We start from the raw sequence: 13,686 nt of genomic DNA on the forward strand, positions 1-13,686 counted from the left end.
GTTTACAAAGGGAATGGACGTATGTGTGCTGCATTCAGCTGGAGGGCATTGCCCTGCAGCATTTGCTTAGGTCTTATGAAAGAGGAATTGGGGAGTTAAGGAGGCAGGGAAAGCCTTAGGAGTTGGGATGATTTCTGAAACTTACAAATGGGTTGAGAAACCCAAGACAGTCTAGAGAAGACAAACGTGGGTAGCAGGTTGACTGGGGCATTGAGAATAGGGTCATGCAGAACATCCATAATAAGAGAAATTTGTTTTGATTCAGTCTTATTTCACTGTTGTTTTTGTTTTTGTATTTCCTTTTCACTGTTAACCTGCCTGCCTGTGACAACCTTCTATCGTTACTCCCACCTTCATTAGAAGTATGATTCTTTTCTTTTGCCAAAACATGCTGGTATTTATTATTCATGTCTTGTTCTTTATGTAAATATTAATGTTCATTATTATTAATAAACTTTACTATCCTTAATTCCCTCTCCCCATTCCTTCTAGATGCTTGGCATGCCTGCTATTCTTGGACCCTTCTCGCAGTTTTTTCTATTGTTCCACTTACTCACTAAAGCAGTAGTTAGGAAGCTATCTTACTGCTTCAGTCCTCAGTAGTTGTCCAAGCTTGGGTCCAGTTTCTCTCCATGCTTTCTAAATCCGCATCTCATCTTCCAAAGTTTTAGACTTGGGACCATGGAGATTAGACTTTGATTGTTTCAACTTTATTTTCAGGAATGTCTAACTTTGTAAAGCATTCTGAGTGGTATGATTGTCTTTGGGTTGATGCGGTCATTGGGTTGTGATTGTCATTGGTTTGGATTGCTGTTGGCAAATACAGTTTATTTTCTAAATAACTACTGACCCCTTTCATCTAATATACTGTGATTGCTTCAGTTATTTCCTATTTTTTGGTCATTTCTTCTCTGATATATTGGAAACTCCTCGAGTATTGAAGCTATTTATTGTATTCTCATATGTAGTAAGTAAAGTATTTTGAATTTAGTTGATTTTAAGGAAATAATTTGGTTGATTTCTTTTCTTTCTTCTTTCTTCTTCTTCTTCTTCTTCTTTTTTTTTTTTTTTTTTTTACTGTTCATCTTTTTAATTTACCTGGAAAAAGAAGTACAGTTTTGGTGAGGCAGTTGTTTAATGACAAGTGCTATTGGATGGAATAAGAGGACAGCAGCCTCCCCTATGATGTTTTGGATCAGCTAAAGAAACATGAAGCTAGAGACAGAAATGCCCCTCTTCCATAAATAAAACTGGCTAAGTAATCATCTTGGCACAAAGCACAAAAAATGTTAGAATACACACACACACACACACACACACACACACACACACACACACACACACAGAGTCCTCTCTTTGCACCGTTCTGATATGTAGGAATTCAGGTACCCTGGTTTAGTTAAACAGCATCAGTCTTGCAGCACTGTGGCTCAGAGTTCAATTCCATGATACATTACCTGCATGTAATTTGTATAACATATGAACTTCACTGCTAGTTTTTTCAGTCCATGCCTTGCTGTTTAAATAAAGGAATCATACTTCGTACTACTTCAGTGTCTCTCTGTGATTAGTCGCTGTGCATCCCTATTCGGTTTGTGGACAAGCAAAGTAAAGCCTGTGACATTTTACTAAAATGAGTAATCAGAAGAAGAAGATGAGCCCCCGCCCGCGTGGTCGCCGCCGCCGCAGCCGCCCGAGAGGAGCTGGGGGAGGACGGTGGCCCGCGAGGCTCGTCGCAGACAACGCGGCGGCGATGTCCGCGAGCCAGGCGAGTGCCGCGGCGGCAGCGGCCGGGCCTCGCACGCGGCAGGGCGGCCTGGGCTTCGGCCTCCCTCCGGTTCCCAGGAAGCGAACTGGCGGCCAGCGCGGGAGCAGCAGCAGTAGCAGAGGCGGAGGCTCCGGCGCGTCTGTTGCCTCCCCTTCAGCCTGAGCCGGGGGAGGCCAGGCGGCCCGGGTGGCTGGAGGGGGGTCCGCTGCCCCAGAATGGGAATTCTCTTCACCAGGATATGGAGACTCTTCAATCACCAGGAGCACAAAGTTATCATTGTTGGGCTGGATAATGCAGGGAAAACTACCATCCTTTACCAATTTTCTATGAATGAAGTTGTACATACATCACCCACAATAGGAAGTAACGTAGAAGAAATAGTGATTAATAATACACGTTTTCTAATGTGGGATATTGGTGGCCAAGAATCTCTTCGGTCTTCTTGGAACACTTACTATACTAACACAGAGTTTGTAATAGTTGTTGTGGACAGTACAGACAGAGAAAGGATTTCTGTAACTAGAGAAGAACTCTATAAAATGTTAGCCCATGAGGACCTACGGAAAGCTGGATTGCTGATTTTTGCTAATAAACAAGATGTTAAAGAATGCATGACTGTAGCAGAAATCTCCCAGTTTTTGAAACTAACTTCTATTAAAGATCACCAGTGGCATATCCAGGCATGCTGTGCTCTTACTGGCGAGGGATTATGCCAAGGACTTGAATGGATGATGTCACGACTTAAGATTAGATGATCTCTACTGACCTCTCCTCATAGACTTTGTATAAACGAAGTGCTGGACTTTACCTGAAAGCTGCAAAAATTAATGGTTTAGATATATTTATAATAAACTGATTTAAACTTTTTCTATCAGAAGAAAAATTAAGACCACTTATTTGAAAACAAAGATGAAGTCTCACTTTCCAATCTGCTTTCTCATTAGTTCCTTCCAAAGCAAGGTCTTTAAAGCTGTGATTGCCATTTTTCTCATAATGAATCCTCTCAGGACATTGTGTAGCCTGTGGTAAGTACAAAGGGAGAAGAAGACATTTTTCATTTTAAGAGCTTTATTATCAGTATAACCCTCCCTAGTTGAATGTGTATTCTCTTCGTGTTCCATTAAGTCAAAATACAAATCACAGATACTCAGTTTGCAGTACTTTAAAATGTAATGTTAATTATGAGAAGTATTTTGCATAAGGTTGTGTGTATTGTGTATATACCTCAAATTCAAGTTTATGGCTTTGATTATGTTCTAAAGAAAAGCAAAGAACGCAAAAAGTAATAATATCCTTAGTTAATGACCATAATGAGATGAGTACTGGCATTGCTGTTAAGTGCCATTTTGTGCTTTCCCCCTGTGTTCTCTGTATTGTACTAACCAACCCCCAAAATCATTGGGCTGCTCTTAAAAAAAAGAAAAGAAAGAAAAGTAGAAAGCTCAACAGTGTGTACCTATTTTTTGTTGATCAAATTATATACATGAAAGCATGTAATCCAGCTGAGTGGAGTATCTGCAAATTTTTGGCTTAATATTATGAATGGACAGAATTACACATTGAGCAATTATCAGATGGGTTCCTTTATTGGATCTATGGCATCTAAATTACTGAGAAAATTGTTAACCATTAATCAGTCAATCATTAATTGTAATTAAAATTATCAAGTGATTTTTTTTTCCCAACGTTAATGGGAAGCTGTTGTGTAAAATGTCTGCCCAGAGAAGTATCACTCTATAAATATTAATCAAATAGTTTACCTATAGTCTTCTTAAGTATTGAATTATATGTCAAGCATTTAAAGTGAGTTTGAGATGAAAAGTAAAGCTTATTTTCTAAGCAACAAATTATTTCTTAATTTGAAAATTTCTCATTTTAGGAATTAGGATAGTTTGAGATTTTTGTTTCTACGTGTTTCCTTTTATCTTCCTAACACCACATGAATGCATTGACAATTATAAAATACAAACTTTTATGCTTTTAAGAATTTGGTTTAAAAGTTGAACAACATGATACACATTTTTACAGAGAAGTAACTTGGCCCCAAATATGTTTGCTTAGGATATTTTTTGTTTTTTTTTTTTTTCACTGAAAATGGAAAAATACAATGGTTGAAGGTATTTCTGTTGTAATTTCTGTTGTATCCTAAATGTGTTAAAACGTATTTTTGGGTGCTCTCTTTGTGTATGTTTCATGCCCTGAAAATCTGAAGGCTGATCCAAACTGGCATGTTGTAGAATATTGAAGAAAAGAAGTAACTACATTTAATACCAGCCTTTTAGATTTCATGCAGATTTTGATGAGGAATCATAGTATATATACCACAAACATTGACAAAACTTGGAAAGTTTCTTTCTGTAATATATAATATACTCAATATCTAAATCCAAGTCAGGCATGGGAGATCAGTGTTTAACAGTGGATGTGTTGTGTGTTATATTACAATGTTCATAATGCAGGTATAACATTTTAATATTTGTCAACTTGCTTTTACAAAAGTAAATTCTAAATTACTAAGCTTTATTCATATGTTCTTACACTTTTTCAAATCACTATTAGTAATTACTTGTTTTATATTAAAAACTCCCATAAAAACCTAAAAAAAAAAAAAAAGAAGAAGAAGAAGATGACTAACAAAGATAAAAGTGCATCAAACAAATGAAAAGTGATAATGACTGAAGTGAAAATTGAATGTAAATGGATTGTAATGTAAGTGGATTTATAGAAGAAATAGCTAACAGGGGTATGTTGGCATCACTGCCCCCAGAACGTCTAGGTATGAAGCCAGAGGAACTTAGTGAAGGGGAACTATGGACATAAATAAGGAAAGTGGTTTTGACGAAACAGACAGAAATGTCCCCAGAGGAAGTAACACAGCCTAAAAAAAGTTCACATTGAAAGCACTCTCAAAGATATTTCACAACATTTAAGGCACAAAATATAAAATGTTCAAGCAGATGCAAACATAGAAAGGAGTTTAAAATTAACCATGGCATAGAAACGGTACTTTCTATCATTAAGTTATAATGAGAAAAAAAGACCACCATTGCTCAAAATACTCTTAATTAGTTTCTTATGAAAAACAACAAGAAAATAAAGACTTCCAATTTCAGTGCTTCTAACATTTGAAATTACACTGTACTAAATATTAGTTTTACTGTTTTTTCATTTTCTCATATATTTGTAACTAACCATAACCAAGTTTTTAATGTTTTGAAAAAAAAATTTTTTTGAAGGCCACAAAGCAATCATAATTTTCCCATTGATTAGTAAGATCACTTTTACACAGTCTCAGTTTTTGTGAACATTTTTGCTGTCTTGTGTAACGTATAAAGCAAGGATTGCCTGTACATTCTTTATGTGATGGGACTATGCCAGCAGGAGAATGAAGGAAACCCTTTGGACCAGTAAAAAAAATTCAAGTGCCAGGTTTTATATGTTAGCACTGATCCCAGACTTTAAGTTTTTACAGGGCAAGGATATTCCAGACACAGGGACAAAAATGAGCAAGGCATTGGCAGCTTCTTAGGCAGATTCAGCAGTAATCGGATGTAGTAAGTCAGCCATTTTTAAATACCATTTATTGATACCCACTGAGAGGTGTGGTATTGATGATTGACTACAGTAGAGGACAGAGTGGGGACTAAAAAATGAGAATTATGAAAAGTGGAGAACTAAGACTTGAAGAGCTTCAGAAACATGGAAAACTCATCTAATTTGAGATTTTCTCATCCTAGTTCTGAATATTCATGTAGTTTGTGTTGTGCAACTATGTTCTGAAGTAAGGATTGGTATTTATATGAAGAACTTTCAAACTGAACTATATTCAGCTCAATAAATACATTTTCTACCAAAATAATAATTGGTAATTGATTCTATCAATAGTCAATTTGAAATTCAGGTTTAATAATCTGTAGGATACTACAGTTTCATAAAATATAAGATACAGTATTTCTCTATGGGAAGCATAAAGTCTCATTGGTGATTAAACACATGACTGCATGAAGTTAAATTAGAATATAATTTATTGATAATCACATACCAAAAAAAATGCAGACCTTTCAGAGTCAATGATATTTCAAATGTTATCTAACACCCCCCCCCCCACCATGATTCCATCTGTTGAGCAATTTCCGTGAAAAGAAGATCTTTCCATGAAAATGCGTGATCCAGAGTGGCGCGCATCCCTAATATTGCCAAAGAGATTATTTGGGAATCTTCTCTAGTGTGTGAATCAAACAGCACACTGAACTCTATTTCTGCAGTTGCAGCTCTTTTACAAATGCAAACTACCCTTTGATTGAATCACATAGATCAGTTTCCAGCTTTAAAGAAGCAACATAGTTACCAATTTCTATACTGTATAGGGCAGATTAAAGCTGTGGCCCAGAGCTCTACCCACCCCCATCCTGTGTTGACTTTTTCTGGAGCTGCTGCTTATTGGCCTGAGTAGATGGAATCCATTTCATTTCTTCTCTGGAGATTACAAACCATGACACAGATTCAATAGAGGGGGCCTATGGATTGAAGATGGAGGAAGAGTGATAGAGGAGGCACTTCCTCAGTCATATTAATTATATAAGTGGTGGGAAGTATGCTAATAGATGATCAGGTGGAATCTAAGGGAGCAGAGCAGAGTTTCATTCCCTGTGGGTTCAAGCTGATAAGCACAGTTTAGTATTGTTTAAGTTATGTATGACTACAACAATATCCCAGAAAAAATGTCTTTGTGGTGCTTTTAAAAATGGAAAATGATGCTGAATAAGAAAGCAGATGGCAAGTTAAATATTCATAATCCAGTGTCCCTTTGCCTTAATCATGTAGTAAACAACAGCTTGCACTGCAGTGTGTGAAACATATTAAGAATATGACTAATCTGTGTAAGTTCATTCATTAGGACATAGGGGTGAATTCTGAAGGTGATAAATGATGCTCGCGGTAGTATTGTAAGAGCTATCACTGAAAAAAAGTGAACAAATATAAAATGGAATTTTTGTGTCTAAATTTCTGTTTACACAAAACTTTCTTTCCTAATAGTATTTTATTTTATTAAACTCATTTTATGAATCTCATAGTGCCAAACAGCTGACATTCATGTACCTTAAGACTAAAATAATATGAGTTTATAGTACATATATATTTTTTAAAGTCTCTTTATATGACTTGGGGTTTTTGAGACAGGCTTTTTAATTTGGATGAAATTTCAAATTAAACAAGAACTATGATGAAAAAATAGTGAGGAAACCACATTAAAAAAATGCTAAACTACACTAATCATTAGAGAAATGCAAATCAAAACCATATCACTTCATACTCATTAGGATGGCTATTATCAAAAACACACAGACAACAGAATATAACAAGTGTTGACAAGGTCGTAGACAAATTGGATGCTTTGCGCATAGCTGATGGGAGTATAAAATGGTACAGCTGCTGGAGAAGACAACATGGTGGTTCCTCAAATAATTAAACTTAGAATTACCATATGATCCAGAAATCTCTTTCTGAGTATATACCCCAAAGAACTGAATGCAGGGACCTGAGATATTTGCATACCAATGTTCATAGCAACATTCTTCACAATAAGCAAAATATAGAAGCGTCTCAAATATTCATCAGTGGATGAATGGATAAGCAAAATGTGGAATATTATTAAGCCTTAAAAAAGAAATGAAACTCTACTCATCTATAAACAAGGACTGAAATGTTGCCATTTGCAATGATATGGATGGAACTAGAGAGTATTCTGCTAAGTGAAATGAGTCAGTCAGAGAAAGACAGATACCATATGATTTCACTCATATGTGGAATTTAAGAAACAAAATGAACATAGCGGGGGGAAAGAGAGGCAAACCAAGAAACAGAGTTTTAACTATAGAGAAGATACTGATGGTTCCTGAAGGGGAGGGAGGTAGGAGGTTGGGGGAAATAGACGATACAGATTAGGGAGGGCAGTTGTGATGAGCACCAGGTGATGGATGGAAGTGCTGAATCACTCTGTTCTATACCTGAAATTAATATTACACTGTCCGTTAAGTAACTGGAATTAAATAAAAACTTGAAAGGAATGAAACTCTGATACATGGTATAGCATGGATAAATTTTGTTTAAAAAAAAAATTGTCTAGGATGCCTGGGTGGCTCTAACAGTTAAGCATCTGCCTTTGGCTCAAGTCATGATCCCAGTGTCCTAGGATCAAGTCCTGCATCAGGCTCCCTGCTCAGCAGCGAGCCTGCTTCTCCCGCTTCCTGTTGTTCTCCCCTGCTTGTGCTTTCTCTTTCTCTGACAAATAAATAAATAAAATCTTTTTTAAAAAATAGGTTAAAAGAGTAGTTACCAGGTCCTGGGGTAGAGAGTAATGATGAGTTATGATTTAGAAAGATAGGTTGCTCTGTGTATATGTGTTTGTGTGTATAATTTTTCCATATATTATGTGAAAACTGAATTTTAGTGACAGATCATTTAGGTAGTAAGGATTAGTGGAGTGATGTTGGTTTTCTCTTACATTGGTTTTCAGAAAGTTCAATGACATATTCAGTGCTATGAACCATGAAGAACTTCATTCATTTATTTTATCCTCTTCATTGTTTTTTTTTAAATTTTAATATACCCCTTATATTGCATTTTTCTTCTTCCTGATTTAGTGTCATGTGAATTTTATTATTTTACATTATATTCCTTATTTTAATTCAAGAAATATTTTAAGATAATTAAAAACGGGGCGCCTGGGTGGCTCAGTTGGTTGAGCGACTGCCTTCGGCTCAGGTCCTGGTCCCGGACTTCCAGGATCGAGTCCCACATCGGGCTCCCAGCTCCTTGGGGAGTCTGCTTCTCCCTCTGACCTTCTCCTCTCTCATGCTCTCTCTCACTCATTCTCTCTCAAATAAATAAATAAAATATTAAAAAAAAGATAACTAAAAAACCTCAAATCTAATAAAATGATGAAGTTGGTCACAAGACAAAAATGTGAAAATTTTAAAAAAAATGTAGTGTTCAGAGTCAAAGACGAGGTTGAGTAATGGGGCTGTGTGTATCTATAGGCAGGAATATATACCTCCAGCTGGGTGCTTCAGCATGCCGAGATTTATAGGACTTTGGTTTAGCTGTTTGATGTGTGATTTGATAGTAAATAAAGATTTTTATTTTTTTATTTTTTTATTTTTTTTTTAAAGATTTTATTTATTTATTTGACAGAGAGAGATCACAAGCAGGCAGAGAGGCAGGCAGAGAGACAGGAGGAAGCAGGCTCCCTGCTGAGCAGAGAGCCCGATGTGGGACTCGATCCCAGGACTCCGAGATCATGACCTGAGCCGAAGGCAGTGGCTTAACCCACTGAGCCACCCAGGCGCCCCAGATAAAGATTTTTAAATGTGCAGTGGCTAGGGACGAAGTTGGAAAGGGCTTTTATATGTGACCAGTATATGTCTGTTTGCAAAATGTAGTCAGATGGACTATTTTCCCTTCTAGGAAACTTTCCTACTTCTACATGTTCATGTTTAGGATAAATGATGCCTGTGGTTTCCTAGGGTGTCCTATGGTTGGTTATCTTCGCAATAGCACGTACCCATCTTATTCTCTGGACCCACACTGTTCAGTGCAGGAGCCACAAACCCTATGTGGCTATGGAGCACTGGGAGTGTGACTGTTTCTTGGCTCTGAGTTTCCGGAATCACATACACGGCAGCATGAATTTAGACTCCAAGTTTGTGTAAGAACATAGACCTACTAATCTGATTTATCATGGGATGCTTTTTTTGGTCTGTTTGTTTTAAAACCTTCTCAGACCCAGATCAAGACAAGCTGCTTCTTGGTTTGAGGCATTGGTAAGTGACGATATTTTTCTTCACCAGGCTATAAGTCTTAGATTTAATGCAGTAGTCTCAGTACTGCCCGAAATGGACATTACAGTACAATTTCCTTATTCTAATTGCATCCGCTGCTCGTGCCCCTTCTCATCAGGGCCCCTAACAGTCAGCTTGGCTCCCTTTTACTCTCAATTTGTTTTTCTTTCATTCTTGCAAATATACCTGTACTAGATGTGGGTGTTTTTGTATTTCATCCATTATTTCCAAGTGTTACTATGGGAGTGTTTCTGAGTTAGCCATTTCTTGATTTTCTTGAGTCAGAAGTTTTGTTGTGGTGGTGGTGGTAGTGGTGGGTTTTTTTTTTGTTGTTGTTGTTGTTTTTTAATTGTGTTCTTCTGTTCAGTGGAACGTTGTTTCAGATTTTTAAAAGGAAGATCAGGGCAGACTTTTTTAGGAAGATTGTTTTTGGTTACTTGCATGTGAGTAGATCACAAAAGAGAAGACATTATATCAAATTGCTATTTATTTAATGCCTTTGATGATTGCTGAAAGGTCAGGTTTTATATTGAATACAAATTGAAAGAAAAAAAATCACTAAATACATACTGTATGCTTCAAATGTATATGGAGCATCTACCCTTGCAACTATATTAAAATTTGTTATCACAGACTCCCGCCCTGCCTTTTCAAGAGAGTTTCGTAAGTGGGAGAATGGTAAGGAGAGAAAATTGAGCTTGTAACATTTGCCAGAATTATCATTTGGCCCATCATCTATCTAAGAAGAGTTGTCTTCAGTGGTTCTGACAGCTTGGTTTTAGTTTTCTCTGAGAATGCAGGATTAGAAAACCAGGCATGGTATTCTCTAGGTGAGAGGGGGGCAGTTAAAAAGGACCAAGGCTATTGGTCTGCATTCTATTATACTGATATATCCTTCTTAGTTTATGTTTTTTAATTTTACATTCATGTTAATAAAGAGTTTCTTTAATAATATGTTCTAATGAGTTATTCTCTGATTTGGTGAGGCTGTGTTATGAGATAGTCACATGATACTCATTAGTATCAATGACTTTTATCAATATTTTAAGTGAATCCTTAAAGGCGTAAATGTATAAACAGTAGTAAATTCTCTCCTACTGGGTTTTATTCTCTGAATATTAAAAATCTATGATTAACAAGCATGCTGTTGTTATTGTTCTATGAAGAAAATGGCCTTCATTCTCTCAGATTTTGAAACTTTGTAGAAGTATTGTAAATGCTGAAGTTCAATAAATTTTTTATTCACTGGAAATTTGAGTGCCTGTTATGTGAATAAGCAGTGATAAACTGAACAGTCATTGCTCTTGCTTAATTGAGCTAAGACTCCAGAAGGGAAGATGGACACTGCATTTGTGATTATAAGTAAGACATATAAGGAGAAGTGTAGCATATTACGAGCGCCTCTATTGAAGTGATTTAAGTCAAGGTGATGGTTCGCAAAATATGGTGCCCAGACAAGTAGCATTAGCAACACCAAGAAATTTCTGAGTAATGCAAATTCCAGGGCCCTACCCAAGCCCTACTGTGTCAAAAATATTAGAGATAACACTTAACAAGCTGTGTTTTTGACAAGTTCTCCATGTGGATCTGATGGCTAAGTTTGAGAACCACTGACCTTGTCATAGTTTCTCACTTACTGATATTTGGAACATGTACTTCTTGGTTGTGGGAGCCTAGCTTATGCATTGTAATCTATTTAGCAGCATTCTGGGTTCTAACCACTAAATGCCAGTAGCATCTCCCAGTTGTATCAACCAACAATGTCACCAGATATTACCTAAATCAAGCAGAAGAGAAATAATAAGATTAGAGCAGAGATCAATGAAATAGAAACAAGAAAAACAGTAGAACAGATCAACAAAACTAGAAGGTGGTTCTTTGAAAGAATTAATAAGATTGATAAACCACTGGCCAAATTTATCCAAAAGAAAAGAGAAAGGACCCATTTAATAAAATCATGAATGAAAGGGGAAAGATCATGGCTAACTCCAAGGAAATAGAAACAATTATTAGAAATTATTATCAGCAACTATATGCCAACAAATAAAGCAACCTTGAAGAAATGGATGCCTTTCTGGAAACTTACAAACTACTGAGACTAAAAGAGGAAGAAATAGACAATCCAAATAGATCAATAACCAGTAACAAAATTGAAGCAGTAATCAAAAACCTCCTAAAAAACAAAAGTCCAGGGCCAGATGGCTTCCTAGGGGAATTCTACCAAACATTATAAAGAAGAAATGATATCTATTCTACTGAAACTGTTCCAAAAAATAGAGAAAGAAGGAAAACTTCCAAACTCCCTCTACAAGGCCAGGATTATCCTGATCTCAAAACCAGGCAAAGACCCCAACAAAAAGGACAATGACAGACAGTATTCCTGATCAGCATGGATGCCAAGATTCTCAAGATCCTAGCTAACAGGACCCAACAGTTTGTTAAAAGGATTATTCACCACAACCAAATGGGTTTTATGCCAAGGATGCAAGGGTAGTTCAACATTCACATATCAATCAACCTGGTAGAGCACATCAATAAAAGACAAGAACCATATGATCCTCTTAATTGATACAGAAAAACCATTTAACAAAATACAACATCTGTTTGTGATTAAAATTCTTCAAAGTATAGGGATAGAGGGAGCATTCCTCAATATCATAGAAACCATCTAGGATAAGCCCATAGTGAATACCATTGTCAGTGGGGAAAGCTGAGAGCTTTTTCCCTAAGATCAGGATACCACAACAGGGATGCCCACTCTTGCCACTATTGTTCAGCGTAGTGCTATAAGTCCTAGCCTCAGCAATCAGACAACAAAAAGAAACAAAAGGGATCCAAATTGGCAAAGAAGAACTCAAACTCTGCCTCCTCACGGGTGACATGATGCTTTATGTGGAAAACCCATAGAACTCTACCCCCAAATTACTAGAATTCATACAGCAATTCAGCAGTGTGGCAGGATATGAAATCAATGCACAGAAATCAGGTGCTTTTTTTTTTTTCTATATATATACTAACAATGTAACTATAGTAAGAGAAATTAGGGAATCAGTTCTATTCACAATAGCAACAGAAACCATAAGCTACCTAGCAATAAACCTTACTAAGGAGGTAAATGGTCTATACTCTAGAAACTACAGAACACTTATAAAAGAAATTGAGGAAGACACAAAAAGATGGAAAAATATTCCATGCTCATGGATTGGAAGAATAAACATTGTTAAAATGTCTATCCTCCCCAGAGCAATTTATACCTTTAGTGCCATCCCTATTAAAATACCATTGACATTTTTCAAAGAGCTGGAATAAAAAATCCTAAAATGTGTATGTAACCAGAAAAGACCCTGAATCATCAAGGGAAGGATGAAAAAGAAAAATGAAGCTGGTGCATAATGTTGTCAGACTTCAAGCTATATTACAAAGCTGTGATCACTGAGACAGCATGGTACTGACACAAAAACAGACACATAGGCCAATGGAACAGAAGAGAGACTCCAGAAATGGGTCCTCAACTCTGTGGTCAACTAATCTTTGGCAATCCGGGAAAAAATATCCAATGGTGAAAAGACAGTCTCTTCAATAAGTGGTGCTTGGAAAATTGGACAGCTACATAGAGAAAAACGAAACTGAAACATTCCTTTACACCATACACAAAGATAAACTCAAAATGGATGAAAGACCTCAGGGTGAGATAGGATCCGTCAGAATCCTAGAGGAGAACATAGGCAGTTACCTCTTTGACATCGGCCTCAGTACCTTCTTTTAAGACATATCTCCAAAGGCAAGAGAAACAAAAGCAAAAATGAACTTTTGGGATTTCATCAAGATAAAAAGCTTCTGCACAGCAAAGGAAACAGTCAACAAAACTAAGAGGCAGCCCACAGAATGGGAGAAGATATTTGCAAATGACATTACAGATGAAGGTCGGATATCCGAGATCTGTAAAGAACTTCTCAAACTCAACACTCAAGAAAACTAACCCAGTCAAAAAATGGGCAGAAGACACGAACAGACACTTACCCAAAAAAAGACATACATATGGCTAACAGACACATGAAAAAATGTTCAACATCACTA

The 13,686-nt window shown here is 36.7% G+C and overlaps 2 protein-coding genes across 8 annotated transcripts in view; both read left to right on the forward strand.

Moving 5' to 3' along the window:
- The window catches only part of DPP10 (dipeptidyl peptidase like 10), a 1,393,698-nt gene that overhangs the window by 994,168 nt on the left and 385,844 nt on the right, over positions 1-13,686 (forward strand). The window lies entirely within an intron of this gene.
- Positions 1,668-3,865, forward strand: LOC125095972 (ADP-ribosylation factor-like protein 5A). Its single transcript, XM_047722555.1, has one exon. It carries the CDS (start codon positions 1,984-1,986, stop codon positions 2,521-2,523), a length of 540 nt encoding a protein of 179 aa, XP_047578511.1. The 5' UTR covers positions 1,668-1,983; the 3' UTR covers positions 2,524-3,865.

Source organism: Lutra lutra, chromosome 3, assembly GCF_902655055.1.
Source record: "Lutra lutra chromosome 3, mLutLut1.2, whole genome shotgun sequence".
Classification (NCBI taxonomy): Eukaryota; Metazoa; Chordata; class Mammalia; order Carnivora; family Mustelidae; genus Lutra; species Lutra lutra.